Raw genomic sequence first — 13,528 nt, forward strand, 5'->3', positions numbered from 1 at the left:
ACAGGGGGGTCTTATACATAAACACCCAAAGGGAGGGTGCAAAGAGGACAGAGCCAGGCTCTTTTCAGTGGTGCCCAGTGACAGGACCAAAGGCAGTGGGCACAAACTGCAACACAGGAGGCTCTGTCTGAACATCAGGAAACAATTCTTTTTTTTACTGTGAGGGTGACCAAGCAGTGTTGCCCAGAAAGGTTGTGGGGTCTCCATCCTTGGAGATATTCAAAAGCCATTTGCAGGTAGTCCTGGGCTCTCAGTGGCCCTGCTTGAGCAGGGGGCTTGGATCACGTGGCTTCCAGAGCTGCCTTCCGACCTCAGCCAGTCTGTGATACAAAAGATTTATTACAATACTCAGTTGTGATGATAATCTTTGAAAAGACTCATCAGTAAATTAATTATACTAATTATAAAGATTGAAGCACATACTTATTCATACATTTTCTAGCTATGTGGTATGCCATGAACACCAGACTCATTAGGAATCTGTTTGTGCAGTATCCTAGAATTGCACTTGCTCCAGCTTTGAAGCATAAAATACATCTTTAAAGATGGTTGTGGTGAAAATGTTAACATCTTTTTTTTTTCTGTGCAGAAGAAGAAAAGGCATCTAAATTTGTGCCAAAGAGCTACATTGTATACCTGATTATACCAAAGACAGATGTACTTTCAATGGCAGAACTTAGCTGGAATCTTGCCTGCCCTTCAGGTAGGCTTGTAACTTCATAAGAAGATGAGTGTACTGAATGTGGGTCTTTCTCTCACCCATGATGGTGTCAGTAGTAAACACCTTTTTCAAATTATTTATAAAGACTTTTAAGTGTATTTACACATGGATGCCTTTATAGAGCTCACTGCTGTTCAGTTTCTAGAGAACAGTTACTTAAGATGTGTGCAGAGACATGTATTTTTGAATTTCCAAATAACCTATATCTATTATAAAGGGCTGTGTTTTCTCACCAGCGATGAGGCTGGATATACATAGAGGTCTCTTTAATAAATAATTGAAGTTACAGTGTTGGTTCTTTCAGTAGAACCAGCTGAACAGTTTTGAAATTAATTCTGAAAGGGACATATTATAAAAGGGACATTATTCCACTGTGTATGCAATGTTTGCACATACTATACATTGTAATGACAAATGATACTTTCTATTTTGTCAAAGGTTTAAGTAAACACTGCCTAACACAAACACCTGTGGGCCTGCTGAAGACCTCCTTGGAGAAGTCTGGCAGGCAAGAACCTTCTACAGGAGACTAAACAAGGCTACTCGAAAACCAGTCTAGTTTCCCAGGCATGAAGTTAAAATGTTGACTTTCCCAACACACATCTGCCCATCTTCATGTATTCTTCCCCCTGAGGGATCTTTTGTTCTCCCAGATGACAACTGAAATACAAGTTTTAAAGTCAGATTCTGAGTTCAGCCAGATGTAAACCCAACAATGCAGTGAATTACAGCTGTGAGAAACTAACCACGGAGTTGTCCATGTTAGAGCTCAAAGGCCACCAAAACAAGACTCCTGGTGGCCGTTTTCTCAGGAACCACTTGTCAGAGGGATGTATGCTGAATTGAGTGATACGGAAGCTTCGTTCAGGCTCCTTTTCCTTTGGAGGGATTGCCCCTTATTTCCTTTCATCACATGAGTTAAGAACCTGCCCAAAGTCAGAGAAGTACCCATGCAGGTACTGATACCTGGCAAATACTGCTGCGGAAATGCTGCTTTCCCTTTCTCTCTCCATGTGTGTGGAAAAGACAGCATGGGCATGAACTGCAGCTACTCAGAAAAAATCTGTAACATGTCTAATTTCACTTGCAGAGGAATTTCTCTTGCTCTTGCGACACAGTCGAGATTTCATTTTTGTGGCATTACTATCATTCAATGCTATTTGTGTATAATCATCCAGGGACCTCTGCTCAGGTGTGGTCTGTCACACCTGACTGGTGCAGGCTTGGATTCTGATGACCGAGAAACTCATGAAAGGCCATTATTGACATGATATTTAATGGGAGGCTTCTAGTCCAAGCCTTGATGCTCCTCAGAAACATGAGAAGGGCACTTGCAGCACAAGAGTGAATGAGAAAGCAGGATCATGGTCCTTGCTATTCAAGCACAGCCTGTGGTGACTACTAACCAGTGACTGACTCCTTTAGTTCATGTCAATTACCTTCATTCTTCGAAAAAATAGCAGATGATTCAGCAGTTCTCAAACTTTTCTCACTTTACTCCCCCTCCTCCCCTTCCACACATCTATGGGGCGTGTACCTTGTATGGAGAAATAACTGCTGGAGCTGCTGGCAGGAAAGCAATGGTGTCAGCGAGGGACAGTAAGTTGGGGTAGGGAATGTAGGGAACAGACAGACCATAAAAGAGGCTCGTGAAAGAGAGAGAGGGAAGAGGAAGGAGAGAGGCAGGATGCAGGCAGCACACAGACCCCTCGGGGGCTCTCAGAGCTGCCCCGTTACCTCACACAGGCCCCTAAACATGACATAATCACCGTGAACAGCTGCAGTTTGACTCAGCATCTCCCAGGAGCCTGGGGCTTTTTCTGGTCCTGGTCCTTCTCTGTGCTGTCTGCCTGTGTCTCCTGGCAGAGCCCTTCATCCTAGCCCCACTTCACACTCTCTCCTGCTCCCAGCATCAGCCACCAGTCCCATCCTGATCCCAGCAGCTGCAGGACAGAAAAGACCAAACTCGTATTGCAATTATAAAAGCATGATTAAAACAAGTGACTGAAGGTTTATCTTGCCACTGACATTTAGACGAAGGATAATTAAAGAATAAGGAAGCTATATTCTGTGGTCCTGCTATAAATATTCTAAGCTGGAATAAACTTCCCTGCATAGGTTAAGATCACTATTATACCTACCAGTCACTAAATTGTCAGCAGTGTCATTGAAAGTGTCAGTGTCACAGAAGATCCTCATTGTCAAAAACCTTCTTATTGTTTTGCTTGCCTTTTGGAGGACTGTAAGTTCTGTTAATAAAGTAACTGTGCTCACAGAATATACCAGGAATCCCTTAAGGCACCTGACTTTGTACCAAATGTAGTGCCTTAAGGCACTTGACTTGGTACAGACTTAAGAGATAATGAGCTGGATTTACAAACTGGTTTACAGACCAGTCTCCAAGGGTTGACATTGATGGTTATTAATGTGGTATCAGTGAGCAGGGTCCCAATAGTCTCAGCTCATGGGCCAAAATGGTTTAATAGTTTTATAGTTAACAACAGTTATACAAAATCTGTTGTAAAGTTTGCTGCTGATGATGAAAAGTTTGTTCTGCTAGCAGATAATGAAGACATTACCTTAAGAGTAATTAAAACTGCTTTATTAAAAGATACCAGCCCAGAAGTATTTTAATACAGTTAAACACCTAAGGTGATATTGGTTTGGAGGAAACAATGACATAAATTGTATTTATGGATCAAAGGCCTGGATTCCGGCAAGGACCCAAGAGTAACAGTGGATAACCATCCCAACATAAACTCTGAAATAATGCTGCACGTGAAAAGCTAATGTAATCTTTGAATGTGTAAGGGGAGAGTATTGCATAAGGCAAGGAAGCAACCGCATCCTTGTCCCTATACACAAGAATGCTGTAGACTTGTGTCTGGCAGCCTCAACACCCCAGCAGTCCATGCACCATACCCAACACAACCCAAACGCATTCGCATGGCAGTTACTGCCCCCCAAGCTTTGCACCTTCTCAGCACACCCCACAGTCTGACCACCCCGGTCTTGTTTCCCTTCTTCCCTCCCTGAGCCTGGTAAACACTCCTCCTCTCTGCAGCGTCTTTCCCTGCAGACTCCAGTCCTCCTCCAGCCCACCTGCTGGTGTTCTTCCCCTCCCCAGCAAATGCAGGCTCTGAAGTGAAGCTGTTGAGTAGATGGAGCTTGGAAAGAGGACAGTAATGGTGAAGGGATGGCAGTAAGGGCACTGTCGCAGTGGCATGGGGAAGCAGGGGCCAAAGCATTCCTATGATGCCAGCAAATTTAAGTTTGAAGACACAAACCCCCAAGCCCAACTAATTCCTTAAACCTAAAGGCGCTAAGTGTCTTCTTGTAGATGGCAATTTCATGTCACTTTTTGTATTTATAAATATTTACACAACCTGAAAGGGTCAAGTGATATTCAGGGAACAATTCATGTGCCTGTCACACACTGAGGGCCCAAGACCATGGCAAGGGCCTTGGACCAGAGGCACACCTCACACGCCTTTAGAGGATTCGAGCGCTTGAGGAAGGTGTCCCGGGGCTTCCCATACAACTCTGGGACCTGTGGCCCTCAAGAGACGGGACGGGCCGGCACTGAAGGGGAAGCCAGGCCTGCCCAGGCCGCCCTCTCCGGAGCGGGGCTGCCGAGGGAACCCCCCAGGCCCAGCCTCCCCTGACGGGACCGCGAGCAGCAGAGCACCCGCGCCCCGCGCCCGCCCCAACCCCGGCAACATCATCCCGCCCCAACCGGGGAGGAGCGAGCGGCGACGCTTCCGGGTGACGCACAGGACGTCGGGCGGGGGAGCGGGCCCGGGGAGGCGGTAAGATGGCGGCGGCGGCCGGATGTGCGTCTTCCGCCCCTTCCCTCCCCAGCCGCTGGCGCTGCTGAGGCGGTGGCGGCGGGACTAGCAGCGCCCGCGGCCCGCCCCGCTCTGCCCCGCCCCAGCCCTCCCCCGGCGTGGGCCGCCCGGCCATGTAGACGGGGCGGCGCGGCCGCTCTTCCCCGCGCAGCCGCCCCTCTGCCGGCCGGCGCCATGGAGGACGTCGGCTCGGGCGTGAACGCGGACGCGGAGGTGCGGAAGCTGCAGGAGCTGGTGAAGAAGCTGGAGAAGCAAAACGAGCAGCTCCGCAGCCGCCACAGCGCCTTGCCCGCCGCCCCCGCCAGCCCCAAGCGCCTGCTGGGCAGCGGGCCCTCCCCGTCGCCCCCCGCTGCCTCCTCGCCCGACGGCCGCTGCCTCAGCCCCAGGGCCGCCGCCCGGCGGCCGCCCCCCGACGAGCCCGGCGGCGGCGCGGCCGGCGAGGAGGGCAGCGGCCTCCTGGACGACGCGGCGCTGCTCAGGCCGGAGGACCTGGAGCTGTTGGCCGGCTGCGACGAGGACGAGACCGGCTGGTGAGGAAGCGGCCGGGGTGGGGAAGGGGTGGGGGAGCCCCTCGCCGCCGGTCCCCGCCGCCGGCAGACGGGGGAAGGCACCGTCCTCCCCTTGCCGCGCCGTCCCCGGGAGGCAGGGACCGTTTCCAGACGCGCCTGGTGCCGGAGGTGGCTCGGGGCTTTGTGCGGGGCGGCAGCCTCGCCCGTGGGCAGTGTGGAGGGGTTCGCCCCCCGAGAGGCGCCGCAGCCTGCCGGGGAGGGCTGCTTTGGTTCCGCACATCGCTTCGCGCCTCCCTGGCGGCCTGCAGCTCCGTGCTTTTGTTCGGCCGCCGTGAGAGTATTGCATCGGGTCACTTGGCCACCAAAGCAGGCTCGCGTTCTGCCAGGGAATCAGTTGTCAGTGTTTTCGCAAGTTCGGGTGGTGTGGAGGCATTGGGAAACTTGTGGGAAATTTCTGGGGTAGCGCAGTATTAGCCCGCAAGTACTATTATACTTCTTAATATATTTTAAGTTCTTGATTTCTTTCAGCTGTGAAGACAGGGAATGTAACATACTCTTTCATCTCACAAATGTGTTGTCTTTAGGTGTTTTCAGTTACTGCTAACTGTGTAGGACCACGGTTTACCCTAAGTGTTCCTCTCTTTTTAAGTGGACTACTTACCCTGCTGCTCCAGCAGAAACACCTGTGGATGGCTGTTCACCTTGCTCTTATTATATTTGGATGAGCTCCTACTGAGATTCAGTTTGCCTTCTCTAAACATGATGCTGTCTTTTTGATGCTTCCTATGGCTGTTAAATGCAGGAGGAATAGTGGGGAGGAGCACAGTGTCAACAGATAAATGCAAGGGAAGCGTGTACAGGGAGGAAAAGTAACAAAAGCAGTCTGGCTTGGGACAGAACTGGTTATAGGTTCACCTACAAAGGTCTTTGGGAGTGAACATACAGGCAAATTAAAAAGCCAAAACAAACAAATGCCTTTAAGAATTAGAAACACCTTTTAAAAACCTGGAATGATTCCATGGATGACCAATGTTTTAGTTGCTCAGGGAGGAGACAGCACATGCACTTTCTTGGAGAAGTCATTTGACTGACATCCAGCCTGATCCACTGGAGAAGTATGAGAGCATAAGTTTATTCTCATCCAACATGAGTTTACTAAATTAACACAAGGCATCATCTTCCAGATGATGAGTATGCGCAAGGCAGCTACTCTAATTTCTCAGCTTATGTCTTGTAATCTATTGGTGTATAGCACTTGAGGGAAGTAGAATAGACTAAATTTGCACAGTAAGCTTGGAGTGGGATGGCAAATTTGTGGATGTCATGGATTCTAGTGACAATAGATGTTATCATTTTATATATTAATCCTAAGTCATGGACAACATAATGCATCTCTTCAATGAAAGTTAATGTCACAACAGCATACTGTGACAGTGAGGGTGTAAATACTGTGGTTTTATATATGCAGTTCTGGATGCTCATGGGGCAGGTGGCATAGTTTGCTGACTGCTGCTCTTGCCGTTGTGAGGTGTTTGGCACATTGCTTATGTCGTTATTGTGGCTTCAGTCATGTTTCTATGCAAGTTCCGGTCCTTAAAAGACATCATAACTTAAATGCAGTCTATTGTGTGCCTGTATTCCCTTCCTAATATTTTAGGAACTATGAGACTAATTTTCAATCTCACATATGGGACAATGATTGGTATACAAAAGTGTAGACCTAGAAAAGAGCAGTTGTTAAAATTTACTTATTCTCATGCATATCAAGAAATACATATGTAATTAAAAAGCTGTCTTTTCGTGGTATAGTATACATGTAATGATAAATATGATTTGACTAGATTGATTATTTTTTTTCCAAATTACCCTATTAAAATGGAAATCAAGCTCCTGGAATTTCTTAACACAGTTTAATGCAACTGTTGAGGCACTAGATATCTAAACCCTTTTTTCTTCTTATGAAGACTTTGATTTTTCTTATGATGACTTTGTATTTGTGCATTTGATGAATGGAGGCTATTGCTCTAAATGAGGTTGGAAATTTTCAGAGGCCTAGTGGAGCAGTCAAAAAGAAACAAGCCTGTGAAAAGAAGAGGGATGATGTGAGTTAAGTGGATTTCTCTTAAACTGTTTCATAAAGATCCTGCTCTTGAGGCTTCAGTAATGCAGGGTCACTCAAAAAAGGGTGAATGTACTCAAAATTTAAACCTCATGTGGACTCTTTCAGGTTCAAACGGATTTGGATCGCTACTGCTTAATGCAGAACCCTGTTTAAACTATAGGATTATATCACTGTAGAAATCAAAGATGACTTACCAGCTGAGGAAACCTAATACAGAAACAAACGAAATGTAAATCATAGTTTGTGCATAAAAAAATTGATTCATCTTGCCTGTTTTGATTGTCTGCGTGGAGAAGCTTAGAATTGTCTTTACTTTTGATTTCAGAAGGACCTTGCTGTGGGAGATAATAGATGATGCAGGGTGCTGGTTATCTCTGTTCTCTCTGCTTTCTGTAATACAGGCATTTTCTCAGTCCATGTATTCATATACCTCATTATGAAATTGTCTGCAGCCTTGTAATAGCAGAAGAAATAGTTTTCTTCACTGCTAAAATTATATTGCTTTACACTTAATGCTCACACGAGACTAGTGCCTGTGAAGTTTAGCTATGAATTTTAGATCAGTTGATACTGTGACTGAAATCGATATGGAAATGTGATGGTTTTTTCTAAATCTACATTTTGGAGGAGTTCAGCTCATTTTTAGGTTTTAATTCTTAAAATGCTTTTAGATAAGTTTACACAAGGCAGAAGTGTAAAGTGAAAAATGAAAGGAGAAGGTAGTACTAGCCTAAATCACGAACAAGTGAAAAAAACTTTGATACTGCTGCTTTAGCAGCAGCATTAGCTATTAAAACAGCATTGCAGTATTAATGAACTTTGGGACTCCATGTTTTTCTTCGCTGTGGTTAGTTAAATCCAGGTAAGTTTTCAGTTTTGAACAGTTTAGCACATGAGACAATCTTCAAATCACATGGTAAATTACTAAAAATATTTCAGTGAATTTAGATGGAGTTCTTGGCCATATGCTTCTGAATCCTGTTTAATGTGCTGCAGCTTGCTTCCTAATAGGGTACTGAAGGTTGCAAGCAGGCACATACGCACATGGACACAGTGCTGAGCTGTACCTAGTTCACAGAGACTTTGCTTTAGACCTGCTAATTACTTCCTCAAGAAGTTACCATTGACTTTGGTAATCTGTTCTGTGGGTGTTTCTATTTAGCTGGTTTTGAACCAGTTTGGATCAAATTGACAATTGAAAAAATGTAAATCTGAACAGGTCTTTTAAAGTTAATTAAAAAGACGAAAGGGTAGGAGAGGGGACCAGAGTGGAGAAATCTTCAGAGTTGGGATATGGTGTACCACTCCTTGCCTGACTTGCTTGGTTAGGTTGGGTGTGGATGTGTTGCACGTTTGAGACAACTTGGTAACAGTACGCAAGGTGACTTGCTATGCTTCTTTTTAAGTGAGCTGTCTTGAGTTTATTGCAGAATAAATGTGCACACGTGGCTAATTACTGTAGATTAGTTAATGTGTTGTGAATCTGCTGTAACTTGCTTTGTGGTAACTTGTTACATGGTCACTTATCTAAGCTTTCTGAGAAGCTTTCTTTTGAATGTGAGCGAAACAGTGCTTTTATTCTTCAAAATGTATGTGCAGTACATGCATAAAATAGTATAGAACTTGCTGCATATCTATTTTGTAAGTGTAATTGCTCAGCAAGCTTCAGAACAGTTGTGTCATCTTTAAATGACAGTACTAGAAAAGCTACCCTAGCGCTTACGAATGTTTTCTCCTTGATGCAGCTGAAATAGCTAACAGCTGACTGACTTAATTTACAAACAGAAGGCAGTTAACTTGTGTGTTTAAATTGAAATTATTGGTGGGTTGTATATAGTCTTAATAGTTCAAAGTAACATTTTCATTGTTTTTGAGGAAGTCAGATTGGTTGTGTATCCTGTTAAAGCAGAAGGCACGTACTTTTACTATTAAACGCACTCTCACTCAGCAGCTATTTCTATTAAATTGGCACCTATTTGTAGTAGTTTAGGCTTCTGTTCTGGCCATCCATTCTGGTTAGATGGCTAAGTGGCTGTTCTGAAATATAGAGGATGAAAATTTGATTGTCATCTGTAATGGTTGTCTTTCATCTCATGTTGCCTGATGTCCCTTGAGCACCACCGTTGTTTTGGAACCCTAAAGTTTGCCATAGTGAGCTAGTGAAGTATAGGGTGAGTGTTCTAGGATAGAGCCATACCTGAATGAAATCCCACTGCTGTAATTACATTGTAGTATTTCCTGTTCAACAGCTGAAATTTCATTGTATTAATGTGGTTTAGGTTTCTTGGAAACTGGACAGCTTCTGATCAATTTCTGCCCTGTGACCTAAGTAAAAGAGAAATTGATGCTTTTCATTTTGTGGTGGATTAAATGTCAATCAGATTTAAAGTTGTTGGGTTTTAACCAATTTCAGATAACGTCTCCTCAAACTAGGAAGATAATGTGAAAAGAAGCATGTGGGAGAACTACGGATTGCAGAAGTTACTAGTTTTTCAAGTGAAACTACTTATGTCAAATAATATTCCATTTGACTTTGTCTTTGAGATACCCATGTTTGTTGTGAAACGTATTTGAGGACTGGAGGAAGAGTCCTGTGGAAGAACTTTTTTCCATTTTTAGCTTCTTGTGTGATACTTATGACTTTTAAACATGGTTGATACTTGGATGTCCTGAAAGCTTTGATATGAAATTCCTTTATTGCCTTAATGGTATTCCTGAAATTTACTTCATAATCATGTCTGTTTTGACATGATTCACATTTCTAATTCTTGTAGATCTTGGTAGAGCTCTCAAGCCTAGGCATTAAGCAGAATTTTATTTTGGAACACGTATAGTAGGGCACAAAATTTCTCAACTGTTCTCTGTTCTATTTAAGTATTAACAATACAACGTTAGAGTATAAATGCTCTAACAAATTAATTCTGAAAAGCTTCTTGGTGCACAGTTATACAGGGTTAGTGTTAATAGATATAGGGAAGCTACATGATGTTGTTACAGTAGTCTTTAAAGCTTTTGAAGGCCCTGTTTCCCATGCTACATCCCTTTCAGAAGCAATATGTTCTTTTGAGATGAGGAAGCGAATAATGACTATAATTTCCAGCAACTAGCCAGGGCACGGTTAACTACCTTGAATTGCTGGTGACAGAAAGGTAGTTGTTTGTTCCCAATTGCATTTTGCAGCCTTTGTGAATCCCCTCAATTCTACTTGAAAATCACATCATGTAGTTCAGATGTGCTGCTGAAGGTTTAATGAGATTGCCAAAGCATTTTTGTTGTATTCCTATCTTATTTTTGGGTGACCTGGAGTTTGCTGTAACTTGTGCATCTCGGAACCAGGAAGCACTTTGTTAAATCTGTAATTACAGGCTGAGCACGTGTCTGTCAGTTACAACTGCAGGATAGGAACTTTGCAGGGGTGGGAGAGGAGGCAAGAGGAAATCTGTGGGCCAGACATGTGCAGCAATGTCACTTGTGTTTTGGGATTATTTTTTCTTTACAACCAGAGATTCTTAAATCTTGACCTGTAGCTGTGTACTCAAAATCCATCTTAAATTTTAACTTGAACTGCTCCAAATAGGATTTCCTCAAAGTTTTAGATCGCTCTAAAAGAGTTTAAATTGACACTTGTGTTCTAAATTGTCTGTTTTCAAGACTGCCCAGTATTATTGTATCCTGATTTATTTAATTTTAGTAACTTTTTGTTGTGGAATTTCCCTTCTGTATTTTAGGGGAATTTCTTACTGATAGTGATCTGTTGTTACATTCCGCCCCCCTGCAATCTGCTCTTCAGCTCTTCACTTTGCTTTCTTGATCCTGCTTTTGCCTGCATAATGTTTTGTCCATTCTCTTACTTCATTGCTGCTATTGTACTTGCTATTTTCCACTTAATGTACCTAAATTAAACAAGCTCTAACTCGGGTTCCTTCCACTTGCTGCCATCTTTCTAATTCAGATCTGTGACTTCATGTTCATCTGCATGTTTTCCCCTTATTGTACCGTGCAGTGGAAGGATTTTGATACAAAAAGACTCTTCCTGATTAGAATCTTGGCTTCTGGTTTCATGCTAGTGGCAACTAGCCTCTTGTATTTTAATGTACTGGGAGGTGTTCCTCAGGTGAGGTAATCCCTACGTAGATACTCTTTCTACCTCAGTGTTTTTCTGACTGGGCTGTGTCCCAGTGCAATGTGCTATAGCTTGCCCCGTTTGGCTGATGTTCCAGGGTAACACCATGCCTGTAGTGACAGTAGTCGAAAGCTCTCCCTTTCTGTGCTGGCTCTTCCTGGAACTAGTCAGTAGAGCCCCTGGCTGCTTTCAACTCCAGATTGGCGCTGCTGTGGCATAGTTGATTTGTGACAGCTGAAGGAAGGGGAGTATTACTGTGTGCAGTGCAATCCCGGTGTCTGGGCTTCTTAATGCTGTTTCAAAATAGATCAGAGCTCCTGAGCTTCTTTTTATATACCATTTTCTTTTATTTGACCTTGTGTCACTGAATTAGTCTTTTCTCTCTTGTGGAGAAATTGAAGTGTAGATTTCTAGTTATGTTAACATTTGTAGTAGGGGTGGTAACTGTAAGCTGTTAGCTTCCGTAATAGTTTTCAACTTCCTCTTTTGAGAAGGTGATTTATTATGTATGATCTTTAATCTTGAAGTTGCTGTGCTGCCAGTCAGTGCTGTTGCATTGCTGTGGAATGCATTAACAGGTACAAATGGGAAAGAGTCTTCAGCTAAGGAGGGCCTGTATCTTTTGAGTTAATAGTTTGACAAAGATCACTTACCTATGTGAATTTGTTTGCACGTTTTTCATAGGCTCCTTTCTGTTCTTTTTGTTCCCTTCTAGCTGTTGGGAAGAGAGGAAGTAGTAGTGGAAACATCACTTTGATTCTTAGCCTTGCCCTTGGTCTTATTTTTGTTTTAATCCAAATTAAGCAAAGCAACTAAAAGTCAATTTCAAAATTTGAGATTGGCTGTTCTGTCAGATGTGAAATTAGAATCACTGCTTTAAAATAATGAGAATTCATAATTGCATGATGTGCAAGAAACTGTCCTGAAAAAGCCATTGTGTTACTGCATAATGTACATGTGTTTGTCATGAAGTAGTGCAGTTGTATGAAATATGTATATTCTGGAGTTCTGTCTTTTCTTGAAATGTAAGGTGTGAAACAACAGCTGTTAAATGAGAAACAGTTAACTGGAAAGAGGTGGGAGAATCTGCAGTATGTTTGGTTAGAAGGGGAGATGGAGAAGCGGGAACAGTGTGAGTCTGGATTGCTTCAGCAAATAAACTACTTGTGAAACAAATGCAATAATTGGAAATTGCAGAAAAAAGTGTTGGAGCTTAAAATATCAGGTAGCATTTTTAATTGGTCTTCTAGGTTGGGTGAAGATACCCTTTTTGTGTGTCTGTCAAAGAGGACATGCACTTTAATTTCTTGTTTGTTATACTGAGTATCACTGTAAACACTTCAAATGCGCTTGGAACTTCTCAAACACAGCAAAGCATGCCAGCTATCCGGAGAGCATACTTCCTAGGAGTGAGTCTAGCCTGTAGAGCACAAAAGTTGCCTTTGTTGCCTTTGACATTTTTGTAGTGTGTAAACATACCTTAGGACAGAAAAGAGGACAGGCACGTGAATGCTAAGATGACAGTAAATTTGAAGTGTTGGAGAGCTAGTAAATGTTACACATTACTTTTAACTATATGGAGATAATCACAGAAAGTACAGCAGTTTGTGTAATTTACTGTAAAAATTGAGTGATCCTTGTGCTTTCTAAGGATCTTTAGGGCTATAAATATGTGATGGGCTCTTAGCTTTTCTTGTGGGCAGAGTGCCTGTGAAGATTGTAAGGGTTTCTACAAAATCATTTTTAACAACCAGCATGGTACTGGCCAGATCGTAAGCCACATGCACTGTAGTAGGTGGCAGTGGCTATTTGCATTGTCACATTTGAAAACCTGGCAGCTAATGAAAATCCTTTCTCCTGCATTTGCAAACGTAGCTTTCTAATTTCAGTGTTTGAAGGAAGAGTGTTTCAGGCATGCTCGAAACAAAGTGGTGTTTTGGGTGCGATATTTGCAGTGGTTTATAAGCCTACTTCTTGAGAAGCTTTTGTAAGAAGTGACCTTGAAGGGTAGTAATTAAAAAAAAAATCTTTTAAAGCTGTTTATAAAACAAACTGAGTTCAAGTTCTGGAATTACAGAGGAAGGATCAGCTAATAATCTTGTAAAGAGAGAAGCTGTGGGAAATAACTGGTGTTGCTAATGTCATTGGCATAAAGGAAACAAGAATTTTTCCTGTCTGTTTTGTGTGGAAGCGTGACTGATCAGG

The 13,528-nt window shown here is 43.2% G+C and overlaps 1 protein-coding gene across 3 annotated transcripts in view; it reads left to right on the forward strand.

Annotated features, from left to right (window-relative positions):
* Positions 1 to 719: 719 nt before the first annotated feature.
* The window catches only part of SLAIN2 (SLAIN motif family member 2), a 38,189-nt gene continuing 25,380 nt past the window's right edge, over positions 720 to 13,528 (forward strand). Inside the window, exon 1 of one of the 3 annotated variants that reach the window (XM_080404122.1) lies at positions 720 to 5,099. In XM_080404122.1, coding sequence (XP_080260248.1) covers positions 4,744 to 5,099 — 356 coding nt within the window. In that variant the 5' untranslated portion in view covers positions 720 to 4,743. The remainder of the gene's footprint in view (positions 5,100 to 13,528) is intronic. The other 2 variants (XM_080404120.1, XM_080404121.1) reach the window with 2 other exon arrangements.

Source organism: Falco punctatus (genome assembly GCF_963210335.1).
Source record: "Falco punctatus genome assembly, chromosome: 1".
NCBI lineage: Eukaryota > Metazoa > Chordata > Aves > Falconiformes > Falconidae > Falco > Falco punctatus.